Source organism: Dermacentor silvarum, chromosome 6 (genome assembly GCF_013339745.2).
Source record: "Dermacentor silvarum isolate Dsil-2018 chromosome 6, BIME_Dsil_1.4, whole genome shotgun sequence".
Taxonomy (NCBI): domain Eukaryota; kingdom Metazoa; phylum Arthropoda; class Arachnida; order Ixodida; family Ixodidae; genus Dermacentor; species Dermacentor silvarum.
The window spans coordinates 151,521,532-151,546,707 of NC_051159.1; the positions used below are offsets into that span (position 1 = coordinate 151,521,532).

General features: G+C 45.5%; 1 protein-coding gene across 1 annotated transcript in view; it reads left to right on the forward strand.

The window, feature by feature from the left end:
• Positions 1-6,142: 6,142 nt before the first annotated feature.
• Positions 6,143-25,176, forward strand: part of LOC119456241 (venom allergen 3) — a 46,166-nt gene continuing 27,132 nt past the window's right edge. The window contains exons 1-2 of the mRNA XM_049669619.1: positions 6,143-6,643; positions 24,439-24,649. Of these exons, the coding sequence (XP_049525576.1) occupies positions 24,481-24,649 (169 nt within the window). The 5' untranslated portion in view covers positions 6,143-6,643; positions 24,439-24,480. The remainder of the gene's footprint in view (positions 6,644-24,438; positions 24,650-25,176) is intronic.

The window sequence follows — 25,176 nt, forward strand, 5'->3', positions numbered from 1 at the left end:
TATTATTATTATTTGGTTTGTGCACATATAACATAAGGACACGAAGGAGATAGGGAGGGAGCAAGCTGACAACTGCCACCGAGAGGGGCACAACGCCTGCATGCGCTTTCAGAAGGGAATAGAGGAAATGAAAACATGAGGAAAGAAAAGAGGAAATTTATTGCTACAAGAAAGCTTCTTGAAAAGCATTCACAGACGATTACGATACTCCCTAATGCGATATTTGAGCGCGGCTCAAATACTTTGTGTATTTAAGTCTATTTGCCTATTTGAAGTGCACGGGTTTAAGAGACCGCCTATAGTGTCCCTGTACATCGTCCCATGTGTACTCAGTACTCAATGTCCCCCGATTTTACTCTTCCTATTCCCCCTTTCCCTTAGCCCTAGTGCAGGGTAGCAAACCGGATGCTCTCCTGGTTGACCTCCCTGCCTTTCCTCTCCTCTCTCTCTCTCTCTCTCTCTCTCTCTGAGCGCGGCTCTATACGTGTTTTCAATTCGCGTCATATTCGCTGGCGCGGACAATCTGTCTCGTGCGGCACATTGCAAACGGAGTGAAGTGTGGCGCGACTGCCTCGCTAATCGGGAGATCGCGAAAAGCAGCGCGTGGGTGACGCGCTTATAAGCGCGATTCACACCAGCAGCCGCAGACAGGCCTCTACTCTGGCGCTATCTCGTAGCCATCGTCACCGCAGTGCGCGTATTGCGCGGCACTGCACTTTTCTTCTCACGCTGTCGCCATACTCTCTTTATCCGCTTTACCGACTGTAATCCTAAAACTCAGTTCGATTGGTGTTCCGGAAATTTGTGTGCGCTTGATTGCAGCTTATTTGTCTGACCGCGTACAGTTCGTCGATGTGGACGGGCATTACTCGGACTCCATCTTCCAGTGACATCTGGGGTGCCTCAAGGAAGTCTATTGGGACCTCTGCTCTTTCTTCTGCGTATCAATGACATTGTTAACGTAATCTGTCCTGGAGTCCAAATTCGACTGTTCGCCGACGATTTTGCATTGTACAAAGTTCATTCCACAAATGACCAAGATATAAGTGTTAGTGTCAGTAACACAGCCAACTGGTGTAATCAGTGGGGTATGAAACCACATGGAGGAATGTGTGTTACTTTCGAAGGGTGGCAGTTTGGGCTAGTTGCTATTCCATAGTCTTCCGATCACTAAAAAAAGACAGCCGTTTGCATGCACCTATAAGCTCGGTTCCCTACCACTTCAACAAGTTACTAACTACAAATATTCAGGAGTGACGCTGACGAACAACTTGTCTTGGAACGGTAATATATCTAACATTTGTTCATCTTCTTTCTGAAAACTGTGTTCCACAAGGCATAAGCTTAAAGGAGCCCCCACTAATTCTAAACTGCTCGGATACCACTCACTAATCACACCTAAACTAGAATATGCATGCATCGTTTGGGACCATTACACTAAAGTAAACAGTAACAAATTAGAAATAGTCCAAAGAAAGGCTGTCATATGTTTATATTTAACAAATTTGCCGTATCCATCTCTGCCAGTGAAATAGTGCAGTGCAATCAAATACAGTCACTCGAAGTGCGAGGAATTGAGGTTACGGGTCATTCATATGCTTATTAATAATGAACTAGCAATTAGACCCTCCCCATTTCTGTCACCCTTAACGACCAGACATACACAACGCCATCGTGAAAACACACTAACACCTTATTTTGCACGAACAGACACATTTAGGTTTTCTTCTCACGTACAATACTTGACTGGAATTACTCACCGCTAATATTTTCTTAAGTTCCTGTTCATTGTTTATTTGCTTACTTTGTAGTATCTGTTCGACTATGACGTCTAGCCTGCTTGGACATTGAGTTCGCAATATGTAGTGAATAAATTTTAAAAATAAATAAGATAGAGGTGTCCCTAAACGCGGTAGGTACGCAGTATAGTGGAGGACTCCGAATTATTTTTGACAAGCGCTGCTTCTTGCACGTGCGCCTACATCAAAGTAGACGAGCGCATTCACATTTCTCCCGCATTGAAGTGCGGCCGCCGCGACTGGGAATCGAACCATCGACCTCGTGCTCAGCAGTACAACGGTATAGCCAAGCCACCACGGCTGGTCTTCGCGAAAAAGAAACCGCTTCTATATGCATATGCATCTCACCATATGCATCTCACCTGGAGGATTCAATCACTGCCGCAGTGTCGTTTTAAGGTTCGCGCATGCGCAGATGTGATGAATGTGTATAACTGATTCTCAAAAAAGAAACTGTTTCTGGTGCGCGCCTGTGTTGCATTCTTCACAGTGAATATTTATATGTTTTTATTAGCGCTCTGTGAGAGTAAATACCGTGCTTAACCAATTAGCTCAACAGAAAGTTCGGAAGTACTCAGTATTGTTCAAATAGCAAGTGTCATTAAACAGTGCTATATTCTGGCAAAGCTTTTGCGGTATCTGCACGGCAACGTACCTCTCGCTCACAAAAAGCTTTAATAACATTACAATTCGTGAGCGAACTCCAGGCGCGGGAATGAACTATTGATGTCGTAGAAATGTAACACTCACCGCATAGAACGCCCTGTTCGGGCAGTTCTGTACTCTTCTTAAGTAGTGTTTACCTCCGATCGAAAAGTTAGCCCTGCAATCAATACTGCACTGATCTGCAATTACTGAAATTGACGAGCTTGATATCACCATGAGCAAAGAATTTGCCCTCGGACTGCCATTGCCACCATGAAGATGATAATAGTCGTCTGCCAGCATTCGTTGTCGACGTTTTCAGAATTCAGTGTTTTATAGCTCTTACGCAAAGTTTGAAGGAACATTAAGGGAGAAGAAATCAATTGAGCTGTATTAGTAAATTACACTTCTGCAATACTAAAAGAAAAAAAACGAGGCTCTTGCCATCACAGGCGGCTTAGTATACAAGAGAATGTGCGAAAACGAAATACGCGTAGCTCAGCCTCCTTCAAGTTTCCGCATGCACCAGGGCCTGTATTCACAAAACGTTTTTACGCTAGTAAAGTTCGTAAGAACAAGAACAGCCCAATAGGGACAGCGAACATATTACCGAAGGCCGCCGACCAGTCAGAAAAAGTCCTTAAGAACAAATACCTTTGCTCCAGTTCTCCGTGACGTCATGAATTTCGATGGCGTCTTCTGCGGCCTGGTTAATTTTTTACCTGTAAAGCTGCACTACATTGCATTTTAAAGCAGCCAGACAGAACAAGCAATTTTAACGCGTTAGCGTTTAGGGCCCCGTGTCGCAGAAAATCCGGCGTCTGCAACCGGCGTGTGAACGCGGGTGGCGGAGAAAATCATCCAACCACATCGACTGCGCAGGCCCTCCACGTGGTGCAAGGTTTTGGCGAACAAAAATTGAATTTCTCACAGTAAAATCCGTCAGAAAAATGGTAAAGTACGACTTTACCATTCGGCGTCGGATTCGCCGTCGGATTGTTTACCAATCGGCATCGGATTGTAATTTGAATGTACGAGAAAACCTAATTCTGCTACGAGGAAACTCACACATTTCTACTAGACCTGCACGCGTCGGGGCAATAGCAAACAATTAATAAAATAATAAAAAAGGTGCTAGGGCCTTCACATTTTAATAGAAGACCACTTATATTGCCCCTGGGAAAACGTTTTTCCAGCAATGCATTTCAGTTTAAAAGTGAAGCTGACCTTAAGGGGATCGGTGTAAGCTGCAGTGAATGAAGCCTACTTGCCGTATGCGAACGATGCGATGCGAACGGGTCCCGATAACGCTATCGCGTTCTACTCTTAAAGGCGAAGATTAAGCGTCCTCCAAGTTTTTCTAGAATATCTTCTGCGCTAGAACGGCCTAAATGCTAGAAAATACAGCAAATCAGCTCTGCAGAAGCCGATCAGAAATTCATGACGTCATGATCAAAAATGCCGCGCTGGGGCTTCGACACTAAATTCAAGGAATGCAAGTACGGCTACATTTTCTTTAATGCTAATCAATCCGTTATCGCGAAACTAACAAAACTATTATTTTTAATTAGCATTTTATAAGTCTAAACTGATTTAGTGTTCCATTTTAGTGTCCTTTCAAGTTCGCGGAAACGACGAGCTGTGAAGTGATAAATACAGAATACTCGACTGCCGTTGATTTCAATTACATTGGCTACTTCGTTTTTCTGTGTGTACTATGGTTTGGCGATCACGGCACTTTGCAATCGAAAACCTACCTTCGGGAAGTTTCCTGTCCAGCTTCTCGAATGATTTATGTTGTCGAGAGCACACGAAACCAATCATTGTCGGAGGCATGTTCCATGTGCTGATGTCTTCAGCCTTGCTGCAATATAAAAAACATAGAAGAATAAAATTTTCCCTCGTATCTTCAAAGCTAAATGTTATTTTCAAAAAAAAAAAAAACGTCGATGCTCCAACATCTATATTGGCAAAGTCAAAAAAATATTGTGATTAAGCACTGGTTTCGATGCCTTTATGGGCGGAAAGATGACAATTATTATTCAGAATAAATATATTATTATTTACTTCCTAAATAAAGTTTTTGACTCTGTTGCACAAAACTAAAAATATTTATTAGGCAGTTTCGAAGACTTAATTGAAACACTGAATTCTAGAAACCCATGCAAAAAACCATTGTCTTCGTCAAATTTCCCCGACGTTTCTTTAACAAATTTATTTTTTCACCTCACCCAAAAGTGATGAGTCACAAGATACTGTGACTGTGTCGTCCATTCCCCAAAAATTCACGCGCCTAATTAAATATTCGCGCCAGAAGACGAATGTTACAAATTTATACAAGCTTTTCTTTTTTTTTTCATTCGCAGCTTCTTTTGTCAGAGTAAAACTTGGCGGCTCTATTCATTTGACTGCGATTTTGTCCGGACATCCGTGTACCTTCCGTTTACGTCAGCCTACCTCCCAAAACAGACGTTGTTATCTGCTCGATTATGCCGAAGAATAGCGCGAGAAGTTGTCACACTTTCGCGCTCTTGGTCATCGTACAAGCATATCGAGAGAAGCTTTCAGAAACCTTGCTCTTTTTCTAGGACACCTCGAATATCACAATCTAGGTAGTGCGTTTGCGTGGTTCGTTCAACGTTTATGGCTAATTCGGAGCGCAAACTACTGGGACACAAGCTATAAGGCAAGAGAAAGACAGGACACAGCGCTGTTTGCAACTGAAAGTTTGTAGTTTCCCTTATAGTTTCCCATATAGTTTCCCTTGTGGATTTAGCTAGTATAGTTATCTCCCTCTTTTATTTTTTTAAATTGCAAGAACGCTTCGAAAAAGCTGCCGACATTATCCCACGAACTTCCCGTCAACTTACATGCCAGAGATTTCACGTTTTGTACTGGAATTTCTGATCGAAAGTTGATCCCCACTGCTGTGTGCTATTCAGAAAGAAAAGGTACAGCCTATCTATGTACGATCGCCGACCTGTACAATTGAATACGCATAAAGAATTGAAAAATAAAAAGTGAGTAAGTGCTACGAAATCTCCTACAACAGCCTTCTTTCGAAAAAGAAGTCTAATTATCATTTAGCATGGTGGTAAGGGTAATGCGTAAGATCATCATAGCCGCTAAGTAGCCCACCGAATTGCAGATTGTCTTACATTTATTCCTTTTTTTTTTCTTCTTCTTCTTCTTCTTATGAGGCCGCATTCTGAATGACTGTACTTTCGTGCCGTGCGCATAGACTAATACGTTTCTATAGTTTTCAGATTATCGCACAACCAGATTTCTCCAGCAGTTTTCTTCCGTGTTTTTCGTAGTTCTTCTTTTTCTTTCATTGCGGAGAAGTACGCCTCCGGTTGGCCACATTTGCAGCCACACAGCGACACGTTTGCTGTGACAAAACACTTCCGATGGCGCACAACGAAGGAATGGAGGCGGGGAAGCTCCACCTCTTTCTCCAATCAGAACAGCCTCGCTCTGTCTTATCTCCATCAATCTCTCAACCCAGTGTAGCTGCAACCTCGAAAAAATATGCGTAAACGGAGAGAGAAAGAGAGAAAGTGGTGATTGCGCCAAGTCAGTGGCCAACCTGCAAAGCGCGTTCATTCTGAACACCAGGGCGGTCTACAGGAAGGAAAAGAGGCGAGAACGAAGGCGAGGGGAAGGCGCTCTTTCACCATCGGTGGCGGGAGACCGTGAGGCGCCTCTGGCCTTGCTTGATATGCCGCGCAGCATCACTCGCCGCCTGCTTTAGGCTCGGGAGAGCCCCTCACCTCAACTCGCTTCACCCAGCGCACTGTCCGCACCGCTTGAGAAGGAGTGAGGGCGTCATTCTCTTTTCATTTTTCTCTTTTTTTTTCTGCCTCTCCTACGAGATTTCCGTATTGGGCGCCTACGTTTTTCTTCTCCCTTTGTCAGTGGGTGCTCTGTGCGGGGCAAGGGTGATACGGCGCGCCCGCGCGGTGTTCGTCACAGACGCACGGCATAAAGAGGCCGCTGCACCGGTGGCCATCCTCATCTGAGCACCGTGCTCTGAGAACACAACAACGCCGAGCCTACTCACAGTCACCGGCGCCAAAGTGTTTGAGCGCGAACGAGTGCCGACTCCCATTCAGAGACGCCTGTTCATCGGTGTTCCGAGCGGCTGACCGTGATACTGCGGGCATCGTATCCTTAGACCGGCGTCCACCTCGTTTAAGGTACGGTGATGTGGTTGCCTTTATTTCATTTCCTTTTTTTTTTTCTCTCGCTTTCTTCTTGCTTCTTTTTGTTTCTTTTTGCTACATTTCTCGCACTTCACGTCACACGCGTTTTGAAAACGGCTCTTTGTGATCATACGCATACTGCAGCCATTTGCGTTTTGACTACTATTGAGTGCTGGCACAAGGCCGGACAAAAAAAAAAGGAGGGGGGGGGGGGGGGAGGTAATGGTAATCCACTTGTAGCCCTCATCATGACAGAAGGAATCATTTGGTGCCAAACGTGCTTTAAGGTTTTATCTACTAGCTAGTTATCCATGAAGATGTGTTACTGTAAGAACTTGCGTTATTTCCCTGTTGATAAAACACAGGATCAAGTCTTACAGAATTATAATGTTATCACTACTTGAATGAAGCTGCAGAGGTGTTTAAATCGTAACGTCAACCACTGCAAACACCGTAGACGTGTTACTAATGTCGATTAGGAAAGTCTTTGCATTTATTTTTGCGCTGACATTTTCGTACTCGCATTTATTTTTGTACTGACTCACTTTAGTCCGGCATTTCTTCGCCGCAAGTTTGTTGGTTTGCTTCATTTGATTCGTCAGGAAACATTGTGACACACTGGGGAGGAAAACGCCATTCACTGACAACTAAAAGGAGTCCTTCGCCCTCTTTGAACAATGGCAGAAGGGGAAAGACATAAATTCTTCAGCCGAAATAATACAAGAGATCAAAGGCACTAGGTTGTAAAATTTCGACTGCGCAGATACATCTCGAAATTCACAGTGTCGCACTAGTCGATCATTTCCCCTCCATATTAACTTGAGGAACGAAGTCTATGAAAGAAAGTAAAAATCATACCCTCATATACAAAACAGTAATTTTCCTTTAGAATGTGCTTAGAACCTACATTCGGATGTTACAAAAACTACACGGTAAATGACACTAATTATTGCTATATAACATATATGCGTCAAACATCATTTCACCAAGGTAACTAAACCAATCTACAAGGACTTTCGAGCAAGAAAAACAAAACTCAAGCAAATTTAGCTCAGTTGACGTGGCGATCTCTAAAAGCCCTGGTGTTGCATTCTGACTTCAAACCCCGTGGATCAATCAATCAACAGAGATCCTTCAAAATTTGGAAAGTGTTGCGGCATCGAAAGGCACAAACGCCTCACCCTAGTTGTTTCTATGGCTGGCAGTGTAAAACCTCCTGTGATGCATACTTTGAACGGAAAGAACGTGCTACCTTGCTTTTCCACACAGTCTGCAAAAAACTAGTCGGGAGGCGTCTCACGGCCACGCGTAGCAGTTAAAAAAAAAAAACACTGAGACGCAGTCTCTACAACACAAGTCAACGCCATAGGCAAATACTCCCTTTAAACTGAGCAGTCCCATAGTAAAACACAGAATCGTCTGCTGACCACGTTATATTTCGCCACCGAACGTACACTCACACACACATAACCCAAGTGCAATCGTATGCTCGAGTGTGTGACTAAACAATGGCCCGATGTGTGGGCTGCCACCTTTTCACGTAGCGAGCGCATGCAATCGTCTCCGGCGACAGAATCAACGAAGTGACATAGCCAGAGCCTACGCCCTACGAGCTACTAAAATATAAAGTAATTTTCGACCACAGATCCCGCCCGGCGCTGCAATATTCGAGTCTTCGATGGCGTACAATTACGCAACAACCAAACCCCGTTTCACTTTTCTCAGAGCACAGTGTCAAACTTGTCTCGTCGCCAACGGTTCGCCACAGCCCCTAACGTGGTGCAGCCAGGCGATTTAATTAAAACGAACGACTGCGCGTGAACTTTTTGACAAATGTTGTCACTACGCCCGGCTGTCATTCTTGACGACAACCTTTGTCCAACGCCAGAAACTCCCCAGATGCCAACTTGCGCTCCTCAAGACGTTAAGCGCAACGTACTCTTTAACGAGCAGAAACACAGCTTTCCCTACCGGTGAGGTCTCAACTGGTTCTGAATGGTATCGTGCCCGCCGGAGGGGGGCGCCGATTCGCGCAGCAGGTCAAAGCCTAAACGCCAGCATCAAGCGCCTATACGGACAACCCATTATCCCGTTTAAAGAGGCATCAAGCCGAATCACGCGATAAGTAAAGCCTAGTTATCCGGTCGTTACGATTTAATCAGCGAGAAAAACGGCGCGCCGAGGATAACCGCGCCAAAGCGAACATTCGTTCTCAACGGCAAATGAAAAGAAAGAGGAAAAAAGGAAACGATAAGTACGCACCGGTACAGGACGGAGGGGAGAAAGAAAGAGAAATAAAGAAAAAGCAGCGAGAGAAAGTCAAAGGCAGCGCGAAATTCAATGAGGCCGTGCCATTCAGTGACCAGTATGGCCCGACCGCGCACCACTCGCTAATGAACGGCGCTTGAACGGAAAGACCTTGGCGCTGGGCTCTCGGTCGACCGAGATGCGAACTTGACCCTCGCTCAGGGGCAACCCCTTCCGTCCAGTCGAGAGGCCGCCGCTTCCTCCTCCCCCTCATCTCGCGGGACGGTGAGACCGGGAAGCGAAATTCTCGCGGCTATTCGAAGCTGCGCTACTAGCATGGCATCGCGAAGCAAGCCGCCTATAGCTGCACAAACGCGGCAGCGATGCGTTTCGCGCAAAGTTGGCCGTCATTCGCAACGCGTGTTTACGCGTGATCCAACAATACGCAAATCGGCTGGGCGGACACTCCATAAATTATCGGCAGGTTCATTTGTTCGTAAGAGAGAGCGGGCGCGCGGGTGGACAAGGGAGTCGGAGGCTGTTTGTTCTTGGCTATACGACTGTGGCTTTGGGCCTAAGAAGAAAATAATGAAGGAAAAAAACTTGGCTCATTACTAATTTCCGAATGGCTGCGAATTTGTCGGTGCGGGAGCCCCATTCATCAACGCGTCGTGAGATGAAAAGCCGCCGGATAGACTTGGCCGCTTCGGAGAGGAGCGCGAAGCGGCCGCACGTGGCGTAACGATTGCGCAAAAGTGCACATGCTGTAGAATATATAACCCTCTTTTTTTATACAATTAGCTTGACGCAAAGTTCAATTGCGTGTGATATTTGACAGATGCGCACTGCCGCATCCTAAATTTTCACCAAGATCTTCGCCGAGGAATTGTACGTCAATGTTCAACAGAGGGCTTCAGTATAATGTCGCTTTATTCTGCCTAAATCAATTACGCAAAAAGCCTGCCGCTAGCACCGCTTTACCTGGACGATTGCGTTACCTTTTCCTCAGTGCCTTAAAGCAGTGGACAACCAAGGTTTCACGCTTAGAAAACGAATTGCTTTAGAACTACGTCTGTATAATATATCGGGCCGAATTCATAAAGCATTTCGCTCGTATGTGCTTCTTACCATGGGCCGGCCGCTTTCGCATATAGCTGGCCCAACATCACGATTGGCTGGAATACACTCTTATACGTATAATTCTAGCGCAATAACTATCCGTGAATAATGGCCCTCATTCGCATCTTATAATAAAGCATGCCACGAGCCTGCGACAATAAGTGACATTTAAACGGTTTTCCAAACGTGCGACGCGAGAACAAGAGGTTGTGAAGATTTCGGTCACTGCGCACTCTGAAACTTTACAAAATTTATTTTGGCTGTATATCGAGACCTTCGATAATCTCAAACTAGCCTTAAAACCCAGACGTTGCTCTTTTTTTCTGATTAGCAATCATTTCAGCCCTTTGTTGGCACTGCATCGAGGAAGCTGTTTTTCACACCGCAGGAAACTGGATACACTTCTGATTATAGCCATTCTGCCATTCCTTTTTTCTTTCTTTCTCTCTCTCTCTCTCTCTCTTCTACAAGAATCCAGTAAGTGTCGGGGCTCGTTCCACGCTTCGTTGATCTCGTTAACCTCCACATAATTCGCGCATTTTATGGACCCGGACGACCAGCGCTGACCACCGTCACGCGTTACGAAGTACATGCCAAAAGCCATATTTTCTTGCACAGGCAATATCCTAGCGCCATGCAGGTGGAGCAGCTGAAGCAACCGCATCGAAGTTTTCCATCAACATGCAAACGGCCGCAGCCAGGCCCTTTTGCAATAACCCCGTCTCCGGTGCTCGTTCAGGCCGCGCCAAGATTTATTCCTGACGTCTGCGGAGCTCTCTCTCTCTCAAAAGCCCCTCAGGTGAAGCCAAAAAGAAAGAAAGAAAGAAAAAAACTCGACTGGGCCGTAAAACAACATTCGTCTTGTCCGGTCAACCAGAGCAGTGTTTCCCAAGGCGTCGACGGCGCAGTCCTATCCGAATTCAAGAAGCGCGCTCCATCACAGCGTCCAGGGCTCGCGGGGGCGGGCGAGTACGACCGAAAGATCACGTTCTCATTATTACGTAATAATTACGCGAACCTTCTCGACTATCGATGTGCCGAGGATGCTTTCATAGCGTTCGGATAGAGGCTCGCGTGCAGCGTCGCTTTAATTACTGCGTATTCTGGTCGCACACGGGCGTGGAAAAGGAAAAAAAAAAGGTCGTTACTTCGGGCATGTGCTCGCTCATGCTTCAAGAAGAGGCATAACCGTATAGGAGTCGTCCTTCATATAACGAAGCGCGTGTGTTTTTTCCACTCTATCTGGTCCTGCTTCTGGTCTTACTCGCATGTGAAAGGTCTGAGCCAGAAGTCGAAGGCAGTTAGTTGCACATGTAACGAATTGATAAGTCACACCCGAGTTTGCCAGACAAAGGAACTTCTTTTATCACAGCTAAAAATGAAGTAGCCGAATCGTTTATTCTTTTATTTTTTGTTACTATATTGTCATGATTGAGCGACTCTTGCATGATTGTAGAAACTATAATTTGCCGCTTTGTTGCTGCTTCTGTATTGAGTGTTTCAGCCCGCTTATATGGTACGTTTATGGGACGTGCTTTATTGTAGGAATGTATATTTTCTTATTAACTCGTGTTATCACCCTTCGATAATTGAAGAACTTATTGTTTGTGGAGAAGCCGGCGACGCAATAGTTGTCAACATTTGCAATTTCTTCCAAATAAATCACTCACTAATCAGCGGTGTACTTTCGCAACACATTCCGCTCATTTATGTTTGACTCAAGACTTGGATGTTTGTCACTAAACTTGAGACACCTGCAGTTTTGGCGAAGTGTGAAGTGCTCGCTAAATAGAACAGGCTGGTGTTTACCCTTAAGTCACTATTATTTATTACACAGTATTGATCCGAAGCTCCAAGTAAGTATTTACCTCTACAACAACGCTTATCACAGGCATCGACCAAAAAGTCGCATACGCGAACGGTCTCCTTTACCGCAATGACAAAACTGCGAGTCCCCATTGCGAAAACCCCGACGTCGTGCAATCACCTGAGCACAACTTGCATGAATGCATAGCTTACAGAAACGACCTTGACATTGAAACGGATGCTATAGGGCCTTGCCCCATCAAAACACCGCAAAGCGCTGAGCTCCTTGTTTTTATATGTCTTGTTGTCACACGCTTGCTCTCGAAACTGCGGCTTACCCTTCTCCTCTCGTCAAGAATGTTTTCTCCTTTCCTTTTCTGTGTCTTTGGCTTTGCACTGCTAAGCACAAGGGCGCGGGTTCGAATTCCGGCAGCGGCGGCCGCATTTCGTTGGAGGCGAAATGCAAAAAAAAAAAAAGAAGAAGAAGAAGAACGGCCGTCTACCGTGCATTGGGTGGATGTTAAAGAACCCCAGGGGAACAAAATTAATCCGGAGTTCTCCATTACGACGTGCATCACAATCATATCGTGGTTTTGGCTCGTGAAACCCCAGAATTTAATTTAATAAAGTTTACCAGTTTTACACTGACAACCAACGTTCGTCATCTTCTGCGTTTATACTCACGACAGTATCAATATATGTCCATACTATTAGCATAAATTCAAAATCGAACAAGTCGAAAACGCGCGTAGCCGATGTTCTGAGCAGCTTTTTTTTTTTTTCTTCGCGTTTCAATTGATGCTAATGGTACCTCTTTCTTATTTATTCTTATTCTTCAGCACACCATAATATACGGTCTATCATTCCCTTCGTCACATCTCCTGCACAGTATAGAATGTAGGCAAATAAATATACGCCGGCTACCCACTCTGCCCTTCAATAAATAGATTTGTCTATTCCTTCTATAATTAAGAATCAGAAGAAAGAACGCGAAGTTTATGTGGGTACATAGTTCAGTCTTAGCTTGCGTGTCGTTATCTCAGAAGCATGAGTAAGTGGAGCATCAGCATCTCGACACTAAACGTCCAGTGTTTCCTAAATGTAACCGACAGATCTTACGACCAGTTGGAGACTAACATTCTTACAGCTATTGTGACAGTGAATGATCTGTATACTTTCGCAACACATTGCGCTCATTTATGTTTGACTCAAGACTTCGATGTTTGTCACTAAACTTCCCTCCTTCCTGATAAACATTATCACAATAAAAAGACAAGACAACCTGTAGCGAAATACGTTGGAGTTCCAGTTAACTGTTATCAGAACTGCATTTTTCCACAGTGATGTTGAGCGTTATCTGGAACGTCAATGCATTTCACAACAAAATTTGAGGACATATCTCTCTAACCTCTCGCTAAGCGCAGGATTTCTCTTAAGCGGATGTCACTTCATTACCCACTGGCTTCAGTTCCGCAGCAAGAACGTGCAAGTTAAAGTGAACAATGTCAAGATAATTAGTGAAAGCTGGTTAATTAACTAACATTTCACGGCTATCTGTCGAGCAGGTAATGTCCGCCTGTTCAAGTAATCTAGCTGACGCTATACAATTACGGCATGTACCACAGTGGGTCTTTAATGAATCCGTTTCCATTTCTGAAACACCGAAGGCGGAATGAGCCAGAGCACTATGTGACCAATGCCCGGAAAGCACAAAATAAGCGCGCAGTTTTGTCCGACATCGACAATGTCAAATCTAACGAGAGAACTTAGCACGCACACAGGCGTTAAGTGCTGCTGTCACCAACACTGTCGCGTGCAATACTTTATACACTTCTCTTGAAGTCCTTGTTGGTATACGTGATCATATACCGCGGTGGTTGCTGTAATGCATTACGTACACAGCAACGTATGTCAATATGTATAGCCAACGAAGACGACCTAACATGTCCCTATCAAAATTAAGGGAGGAAGAAACTCATACTCCCCCATGGTCTCCACATCCAGTGATCCCGCACGATCGTAAGATAGCCATCTTTTATACGAAGGACAACGCGTTCCAGCAACGTTTTAGACACGGAGATCGCGACACCTAGCAACTGCGTGTTCCGCGTTGCAGCCGTGGAATTCCTGATTAGCCGGGAGGCGAGGGCGCGTAATCGCGTGATGTCGTCGTCGTCGCCGCTGGTCCGCGCGTCGCGACCCGCGGTGCAAAAGAAAAAGGTTACGCCGCCTTTCTCTGCACGACACTCTGTCTTCTTATCGCGGGCGACCATCCCGTGGTTCCTAATGCGGCACTAGCGCACATAAAAGGCTCGACCAGTCACGCCGAGTGCGCGCACCGCTTGTCGTGTAGAAATGTATCCATGCGAACGCGGCGCGATCGGAATACTGACCGGCACATGCACGCGTGGGCACACGGAGCGCACGGGAGATCGAGAACCTGTCGCCGACGACGACTGCAGCTTTTGCATTTCTGCCTGGGACTGAATACAAAAAAAAGATCAGGCTATTTAGGAAGCTGTGGGTATATAGTGCAGTATGTGCCACGATCTCGCACCTGTTACTGGCCATTCGCGTGCTGTGCCAGAAGCTGTCGCGCCATGCAGGCCCGCGCTACATAAAAATGCTAATGAGAGTCCGGGCGACAGTAACCAGGCGGGAACCTCGCCGCAGACTGTACTGTCGTACTGTGTGGTTAAATTATAGATTGGAGATAACGGCGTATGCGCGATCTGTCGCAACGTGCGGAAGCGGGACTGCGAGGCGCTCGCCTTGGCAGGTATGCGTGCACTGTCTCTTGAGGAGCACCGCCAACGCCCACGCTTAGCAATTATAAGATAACCGTGGTCGTTTATATTTAAATATCCTTTCTTATTTGTCAGTCTGCTATCTTGTTTGGTATCACTCTATAAGTACATTATGGGTCTTATTCAATTTCTAAGAGAAAGAGAGAGAGAACGGTTGAATAGAGCCAACAGCGCCCCCCCCCCCCCCCCCCCTTTTCGTTCGACACATGCAGCTGTGATCAGATGCTCGCACACATTATCTGTGTCTGCCCGCGCTATAGTGCCGAGAGGCAGTGATGTGCAGCATGATGGACCAATTGGGCAATTAATTGACCACTATCGGAACTAAAAGCTCTAAGCAAGTGCTCCCAAGGAACCGCCGCGCAGAAGGCTTATTTGCGCTACTAAGATTCCTGTGGTCTAGGCCTTCACGAACGCCGCCCCCTGCCGCTTTATAGAGAAAGACAGGGTGGTATAACCAGAGGTATAGTTCTGGTTGGCTACCTTGCACGGGGAAAGAGATTAAAGGTATAGAGAGAGATGTACAAAAAGGAGGGAGGGGGGGTCCGTCGCTGGGACGTTGATTTGGGCACCACCTATTACGCTGGTAACATGAATCGAGAATCTACCAACCAACTAATCCGTTTAACAGCATTACTCTTGCAACAGCTTGTTGAATGAAAATTCCTTAACTGAGCTAGGTAATTTCGAGGACGGGCTCCAAACTGCTCATTTGCTGTAATCGCCTAAAATCAATAGCCAAAAGGTTAATTGAAACAATTTCGTTATTAACGCACATAATTGCGCAATTTACCCATGATGTAAAGGCTGCCAATCTGGACACTTGAGTGACAACTGTAGCGTCCAAATTAGGGAGGGAGGGGGGGGGGGGGGGGGGAAGCAAAAAAACATTTGGGCGCAGCAAGAACAATACAAGCATTCGTGGCCTGTAAATGTTGTGGGCATACGCAGAACAAGTGCGTGACACGCGCTCTATATACTATAATATCTTTTAAACCTTTTTTTGGCGCACGTTTTCTTGCTACAACCATAGGTCGGCATGTGCAGAAAAATAGACGCCTTTTGTAAAACATACTTCCAATTCCTTATGACCGAAACGACTGATATGCATCCAGGCAAGAAGATACCTGAAAAAAAAAAACTCTTACACTTACTACCGTAGACCAGCCATCTTAACAATTTTTAGAAATAGGTGAGCAAGTTTCCGAAGTATACTGCCTGAAAAATTATTTGGTTTCGTGCGGCCCAGCTTAATCTCTGCGAATAACAAATTCAATAGCCTCCTTTATCTTTTCGCGCTGATATTATTTTAGTTTTTTTATGTCAAGTGAACGCATTGCGAATCTTCAGGTATACCTTCAAGCGCTACGTGCGTTATTGGGGGACCCTCTTTACCATCCCTGTTTGTCTGTTTTGCTTTATTTTTGTTGTTCTAGTTGCTTTTGCCACATTTTCTGTTTTCCTCATCAACAGTCCGTAGGAGTTTAAGACACTGGCGCCGTTCATTCATTTCCTGTATATAGCGGCTTCCCTTCTTCTGCCTCGGTTTGAATCACTCGATGAAATCGATCGTTCTTCGCACAACCAGCAAACAACGATCAATTTTCGGCCGTTGTACACCCCGCTGCCTTTATTGCGGTCTCAGCGTATACCGCCAAAGGCGCTTCGCGCGTACGGACAAGTCATTTACATTGACATATACTCTTATTTGACAGGGCGGCGCTTTCACAAGAAACCACGTGGAATCCTTGGCCTCAAGGAGCACGCTGGTACGGGTCCAAAAGATTAGCGCTTTTCGATCTTACATCGACGCTTGCGTACGTACGGTGGGGGCAACAGCGAATATACGCATTAGCTCCGGAATCCGTCGGCAGCAAAGGGTTTAGTTGTTCGTCGAACGCAAGCCACGGTGTAACAAAAAAAAAAAAAATGTGGGCAAATCGAACTTGCATCGAGGCCTTGACTGTCATCAAGCTGTCAGCTTAACGGTTGCGAAACCAGGCGCAACAGCTGCTGGCACTGGACGTAAAGGGTTAACGAAGACGAAATTTCGCAGGTGATGAACGAACTCAATGTTTACATGCGACGAGCAAGACATCTTGTTTTGGTATACTGCAGAGCGTGGCATGGTGGGAAAACGTGATATAACGAAGCGATTCATACAGCGAAGTGATTGTGGCCCTTCGTAAAGTGGCCATCTGTAGACGATTGCTGCACGCCTGTAGGCAAATATAGTTTATAGCGAACTTATCTAATTGAATTGCCAGAGCTTCACAGAGCGAAGTCGCACTGCAGGCTGTAATAGGTTAAATGTCGCTGGAGGGTGTTCCAGATCAAACCAGCTGGGGAACCTTAACATGCACATAAATGCAATTACACAAGGGTATTTCCGTTCCACCCAATTGGAATGCGACTGCGGTGGCAGGGAATCGGGCATGCGGCAATGTTATCTGCAACAAAACGCCGTCTACACTGATCCACTCTACAAAGCGAAATACTACAAAAAAAAACGTTGTAGATTTTCTTTTTCTTTTCTTTTTTTTCTTTTGTTGCTGTTGTTGCAGAACTTTACTGTGAGCTCAATATGGAGATACATAAAACTTATTAGCGTATTAACGCGCACTTACGCGTATTGGGCATCGAAGATACGAACGAAATTAATATAGCTGACATGGCTCGTTTCAATCAAATAGTCTCTCAGTTTATTTGCGCTATATTAAGTTCATGTGTTCGTGCGAGCCTTTTCAAGTTTGCTCTTCTAGCGAAGTTTGCCTGCATAGCTAAATTACAATTTCGAACTTTCGCGCCTCATCAACTTAGGTTCATTATCACGGTTGAGTGCAGCAATCCATAATACTACTATTCATTGTTCGGGAAGCTATTCGTTTAGGCAGCAATAAGTGAAACCGAATATGGTAGTCAAATTACCAGGTCGTATCACACAGAGATAACTTATTCTATACAAGCAGCAATCAACGCAGAGGTCAACGAGAAAAGGAAATATGAAGCCACTCCGAACATATATAGTTATGCGCATAGAAAGGACTAAACCAGTCTGGCGCATGATGGCCTCAACCATATACGGGTCTCGGAAAGCCGATAAGGTTGCAAGGCGGCTAAGTAATCAGCACGAGCACGTATTCTATTCACACCGCGACTGCTCTCTTCTGGCCTACGCGATATTATAAGCCGAGTGTAACCGTTTGAGGCTGTTACTGTGCGCTACTCTAGTTCATCGCGAACTATTCAAGTTTCATACTGAATACTGAAAGTCTAGCTATTTGGTGCTCATCGCCGTTTCTGTGCTCATCAGTAACGTGCCGTCTTCGTACTGCGTTTTCGTAGTGGTGCACGCGAAGCTCATTTGCGGCGCAACACTTCATTGTATCGTCATTTTTATCAATCGTAACTGTCGTAATATGCAAATAAACTCTCAGTGAATTGGCTGATAGGATTTAACGTTTCAAAGCAACACGTTGGCTATAAGAGAAGAGTGAAGGGCTCCGGATTAATTTTGATCCCCTGAGGAAAGCTCTACCTCAGGAGCTTCTGCCTACAAATACACGGCAACGGTTAACTCGTGTTTCTCGGCAGCCATTGCGCCGATCTTGATTAGATTCACTGCGTTAAAATTTAGACATTAAAACCTACCGACTTTAGGCAATACATTTTTTTCGGCCATAATGTTTTGTGTTATTTTTGATTCTCAAAACAGAAAAAAAAATGAGGAGATATGCTTCTAACACATCTCGGCAATAAAAACCGATATCACAACAGTACCTGCGTAGACATATAAAGACAAGGGTTATGTATTGTACACTGGTGTGAAATATATTGGTAATTTGCAAGTAGGGACTTCTGCAGAAGCATCGTAAGCATATTTCAGAACACTCAGCCCGGGGTCTAGACAGCTCCTATGGCAGCAAATTTCCCAAGTGGTATCCCAAAGCATCTATATATATATATATATATATATATATATATATATATATATATATATATATATATATATATATATATATATATATATATATATATGTACGGTGGGGACGCCCTCGGGTTTGGGAGGTGCACCCCATTCCAAGAGATGAGCTGCCGTAAAGGTCGAGCTCCAGGCCGGTACCGCGCTAGTACCTGTTTTACCAGTAGGTAACCGACGGCAGCTTTAAAACAAGGCTGTCGGTGACTGCACAAGGAGCGCCGAGAAATGCAAGCCTAGACATCTCTCTGTGGCCTTTTTCGAGATGCGAACCCCTAAAAGTACAGCCGAGCGTCAGGCAGAGGGAGATATCTGCCCATTAGAAAAACAGGTGGGTTTCCTGCAGCACCGTGATTCGAACCCAGTACATCCAGCGTTATCCAAAGCCCTCAGGCCTCGACCTCTTGCAGCTAGAAACAACATTTCGTTCTTATACACCCTTTTCACGGTGATTCCATGAACGCCGCCATGTTTGGTCACGTGGTAACGCGTCCATTGGTTGCCTCAGCTGCTTCGGTGTTTACAATGGATGTGCATGATGGCGCCCAGGTACGGCTCAGCAAACCTCTGTTTTGGCGGATATCGTAGACGGTGACTGTGTGTACGACGCGAAGCCGGGAGCTTTAGAGACCATGTAAGCGCTTTCTGAGCTCATTACGCCTTGTCGAAACGTTGCGACCAGCGTATATATACGGATGCTTGTGCTAGAAGCGGTGCTATAAATGTATTTCATCTTTGTCCAATCGTTTCGCTTCTGAATTAAATCAGGATTACAGTGTCTATTGCTCTTCGTTTTTTATTTGCCAATCTCTTTGAAGCAGCGGCTTGTCATTTTTCTGACTCAGTAACGTTCCTCGGTGCGGTCAGTTATCTCACTGTTTATTTTATGCCTAACCACTCGCGGTTGTGGGTGTGATCAGTTGCGGTAGATTTGTTCTTGCCATGCACAATGAAGGCTTGGAACGTAGATATTCTAAACTTTGTGATAGCTTGTAGCAAAGACGCATTATCGCTTGTCACTCGCTTACTCTTTGGATCGTCGCGAAACGTTCAGCTTCGAACATTCATGTGTTGTTAGGTGTTGTCGTCACCCATGCTTCAGCGCGTTGATTACATTCACTTATCCTTGATAAATGGGCGATAGAATGGGCGTAAGTTCGTGTGTGTGTAGATAACGTGCGACGAACTCTTGCAGACATTACGGGGTTGAAGTCCTTTCTCTGGAGTTTAGCGACGAAACATTGGCGGATGAATGATTTTATTTATCCTCGAGGAAAGTTGTGCATCGCGAAAGTGCCGCAACACAGGCAGTCCTTGTGCAGCAGCGGTCCGTGAACTTGGCCACACAGACTTCATTCCATTCTTTTATATACCAGTCACCTATCCTTGCAGCCAACTACTGCACAGGTCTTCCCTCTCCCGTTACACATTTTGCAGCATGAGAGGAACACAGTGCGTTAGAGAGCACCCGGTTGCATTTCCGACAGCTGATAGCACAGTAGTAGTAGTGCAGAAGCGGCAATGGCTTCGCATTTGTGCGCTTTTGCACGCTTTCACCTGAGGCAACGCGCGGCCCACCGGCGGTAGCGCCACCTCGTTCTTCTGGAGCAAACTGCTCCGCAAAAATGCTCTACACGTTTGGAAAATACACAAGGGAAATGACGACAACAACGCGAAAACGAAGCTTGCCGACCGATGGGTGAGGCTTTAAGTTTATTCACATCTTACAAACCTTCCTGCTTTCGCGCTCGGGTGAAGTTTTCGGTTTTAGATCTATACTTCGCAGATTGAACAAGAATTTATAATGAAACGCGCGAGCAGTGCGCAATAATCGCTAAATTAAAAGAGCAGAACGTTTGGCATGTTAATTAGCTAAGTATTGCGCAAGATATATATATATATATATGTATATATATATATATATATATATATATATATATATACCTACGCGTTTCTTCCATCTCATCCCTCCCCAGCGTATTTCCTTTTCATTTCTTGGCTTTTCCGGGTCACCAGCTAGCTTGCTTTAAACGCTCTCCTATATCGTCAGTCGGCGACGAATCGCTATATACGCTAGCACTCCGCGACACTGAGCGATGACCCACGTGTTTGTTAGAGAAAAAAAAAAGCGACGCCGGACGCTCATGGCCGTGTGTTGTAAAAGACCGCGTTTATTTTCAATGCCAGCGCTTTCACGGTTTAAGTTTGTTGGAGCCATGCGTCTTCATCGATTCATAACATCGCGAAAAAAAATTAGCACTTGGAACAAAATGTGCAATCGCCATTCTGTCGTCCAAGATGCCCCTTACACTCTTCTACATCCTTCACAAACAAACACACACGAACTGTACAGTTTATATATTCCCGTCACGGAGAGTCATTCACGTTCTACACAAACGTGACCGCCACCGGACCTTACAGTCCGAAGGAGAATCAGCTCGTATGAGTTTCGCAAAGACGTGAACAGTAGGCGTGTTACGTCGGCGAGGGCCTTGGAAACAGAAACATGTTAATTCCCCCAATATCAATTAGTGCGCAGGATCCTGCTCACCGGTGGATTGCGGGACAAGCTAATGATAAAGAACGCTCGCGGACGACTCCAACGTAACCTGGCAATTAATTTTAGTATTGCAAAGGCACATAGGTGAACAGTCTGCAGGTATAGTGAATATAAGCTCCAGCCAAGGACTCGCCGCGCCATTACGCGTACGTCTGCTCCGGTAATACTAATGAATATTTACTCTCGCACGATCACGTGAGGAATTAATCTGGTACCTGTTAAGTATACGCAAGAATGCACACGTACACGTGTAAAGAACGACAAAAAAGACGCATAACCACGTCTCCGAGAGAGCCGCGAGCCGTTTTTCAGTGGGATAGCTTGCAAAACTCAAACGGCGCAGCTCCATACATGTGCGACCTGCCCTAACGGGAACTAATCTGTAGTTCCGAATGACTACAGATTAGTTCCGAAAGAAAGAAAGAAAGAAAGAAAGAAAGAAAGAAAGAAAGAAAGAAAGAAAGAAAGAAAGAAAGAAAGAAAGAAAGAAAGAAAGAAAGAAAGAAAGAAAGACGGCTACGCAATGGAGCTCAGGGTAGCATCCTGCAATTCCTTTTTTTTTTTTTTTCTCGATTCGAAGATTATATCTGGCGACAGCGGCCCAGTTATGTTTCTGCTTCGTACTACTGTTGACTTGACCCTTGCGACCTGTCACCGCAGAAGAGCGAGGCTATTAAATCTACCTGCACATTGAGAGAGAAACAATGTGAGAAAGGCAGGGAGGTTAACCAAGGACGCACTGCACTTGGTGAATGGGGAAAGGACACATTGAGGGAGTCACCTATACACGAGGAAAGATTTTAAAAGGTTTAATTTCGTCTCTCTTTTTCTTGTCTGCGCTGCAAGGCAAGGCGTATCCTCGCTTCATTTAAATTGGCGAGTGCCGCTCGAGCTGTAATGTCCCTCTGCCGATCAGGCCTTCGGTCGCTCTTAAGAAGAACTGGCACCGAATTGCTCTGTACTCAAACGCAACACGCCGTGAAACGCTCCTGTTATGAAGGGGTTTCCTTAAATGACCGACTTTCTGTGATCCGCGCAAGTGCCGCCGGCAGACTCAAAGTCTGCACAGGGCCTTTACACCAGCCAGCAATCACTAGGACCTGGTGTCGACCATATGAAGGAAATGTCCAATATCCGAAGTGCTCCGCTCCTGAGTCTGCAACGGATGCCCCTCCTGCATAACTTTGGAAATGCCTATAGAACCAAGACGGTCCGCGAAAATGTATCTATAGATGTTAAGAATTGACCGACCTGACGACTATTAGCGATGGCTCACGGTCGCTCACTCACATATACTCACATATACTCATTTAATAAGTATATGTTGCAGTATCTGCGTAAAACAGGTTTCCATGCTTACGTATAATTCCAGTTTCACATTATAACGCGTGAAAACCCATGCGAATGAAAAAGAAAGCCGGCTTCAAAGGAAACTAAATAGACACAGACTTAGCAGCCCTAAGCCAATGACAGCGCTAAGCATCTACACTGCAATTGTGTACACTACGTTTCAAACACGAAATAATTGTGCGTGCTCAACGTGCATTTATATCGATTCCTTTTTGTTGTTGTTGTTTGCATCTTAGGCATCATTAAAAACAGGCGGCCGCAAAAGAGACGCAGAAATCTGAATATGTGGGGGGGGGGGGGGGGGGGGGGCACCTTATTCTGTCCATCAATGTGCACTGCGCGCCTCAACTCCGCACCACGGTTGGCAACCAATTTTGAAGGGCATGCCTGATAAGCAGTCACCCAAGACGTATGCACAATATTTGAAGCATAATCTCTTGCTAGATTATTGTGGCCGCTTCTGATTGTTAGGTGTTACCTTGGCGTGCACTCTGGTAGACCGAGTATCTCGAAGGAATAATGCGCCTCGGGGACAATAAATCTCTCCTAGACGCGCGGTTATTATCGCGAACCCAGTGTTGCGAGTAACAGAACTGTTAGTCAGTCGGCGTCGGTCTCCCCGCTCTCGTAATAGGCGTTGCGCCCATATTTCCTACAGCCGCATGCAGCAAGTAATGTGAGCACAGCTGCGACGGCAAATCGCCAGAGCTTCGCCTCAAATAGAACAACCCAATCTTGCCTTAACTAACGCTTGGCTTCATTCGCTCGCTCTTTTCTGTCCGGATAGAATGCGACCGCCTCAAGAAAAAGAAAGAAAGAAAGAAAGAAAGAAAGAAAGAAAGAAAGAAAGAAAGAAAGAAAGAAAGAAAGAAAGAAAGAAAGAAAGAAAGAAAGAAAGAAAGAAAGAAAGAAAGAAAGAAAGAAAGAAAGAAAGAAAGAAAGAAAGAAAGACGTGACACTGGTCTTACCGGTACACTAAAGAAAACGAAAATTGCGTGGAAGAAAGAGTTGTTCTTTCGCGCCGCCAGTGGGGTGAAGGTACACGAAGCAGGTGACATTGTCGCAAATGTAGTCGTGTTTTGCAGTGAGCGTCCTATACAGTGATGCCGCTTTCGTGCGTTGCCGAAAACATTGTGCAGCTTTACGCGAATACGAGTCAGGTAAGCGCTAATAATATTCTCACTGGGATAAGTAGTTTTAAAGAAGAGAAATTGCTTCAACAAAAAGCCGTCTCTGTCGTTCTATTCTTCTATATTTCATTCATCGAAAGGTAAAGCTGCCATTCACGAGCACGAGTATTTCTTCTGACTACTAAGCTTTCAGAATTAGCCGCACGAATTCCCCTTGTAGCTTCAAATAGCATTTTCAAGTCGATGCTAACTTTTCCTTTCGTAAATGTACCTCAACACTGTACAGTTCCAAGGAATCAATTTGTCTTCTTTATTTATCCCGCTCCAAGTTGTAACGTTATTGTAGAAGCTTAAAGGTTCTGCTGTAGCTGGCTCCAAATAAAGGATCTCTATTTCTAGACAAGCACTTCCTTCTCTCTCTCTATCTCTCTCTTTCTCTCTAATTCAACAGTTCAATAAGAAAGCTTAATTTCCCCTGTGCTTTTCTGAGCTTTCTTGTCTGTCGGTTTCCTATGGTTCTCGTCCCTTTACTATAATAATTCCGATGGCTTCCCGATCACGCAGTAACAGCCGCTGTGGGGATCAAGCAACGCCCGCGCGAGGTCTTCGACTTTTGATTTCCCGCGAAGAAGCAGGAAACATCCTGACGCAACCGCCGAGCCCTCAAAAGATTACATAAGACTGAGACACGGGAAACATGGCACTCACAAGCATGCCTCACAAGCATCCCTCACTCGGCCGCAGCGCCGATTCTTTTCTAGAATAACCTTGCGTTATCGTTTCCTTCGCAGCGAACAGGAAGCAGGAGAGCCGTGTCGGCGTCGAGCGACTTCATGGAGCTGTGCGGACTGCGCCACGCGCCCAGCTGGCTGCTGGTGTTCTCCCTGACGGTGACCGGAGTGCTGCCGCAGTTGTTCCCGATCCAGACCTGCGCCTACAACGACCCCCGCCACAGCATATGTCGCTTCAGACCCCTGGCATGCCCCGGCAAGCAGCTGCTACGTGAGTATGCCACGCCTTTGCCTCTCCGCTCGCGTTCCTAACAAGTGGACGATGCAGTTCAGAAGCTGTAACTGCATGTGAAGTGTACGCGTCCCTAGCGGCTTAGTTCAGAAGCTGTACCTGAAACTGAAGCGCTCTCTTGGCAATTGTAGTTTCTTTCCACTATTGCAGCCATCCTGAAATTGCGGGGCTGATAATATCATCTATGTATGTGTACTGGGTGTTATGGTTTCGGTTTGTGCCGCAGGTTTGAAGCTTCGGGGCTGACCAGCCAATACCGGGCGCTGCATTGCGTGTTTAATAAGAGCTGTCTACAAGGTAACCATTGGAACCTCTTAGTACACTGCTTCAGGAATCAGCTACTGCGGGCAAATTTGTGAGCCGCGCATCTGCCAACGCCTCGCAGCGACAGATTGCCGTTCAAAGCTTTGCTTGCGATCTCTCAAGACGTCCTGTTAACATCATTTTCTTTTCGCTATACATACACTGTCACGCTGACGACACGTGCATTAAGAGCGTTCACTGAA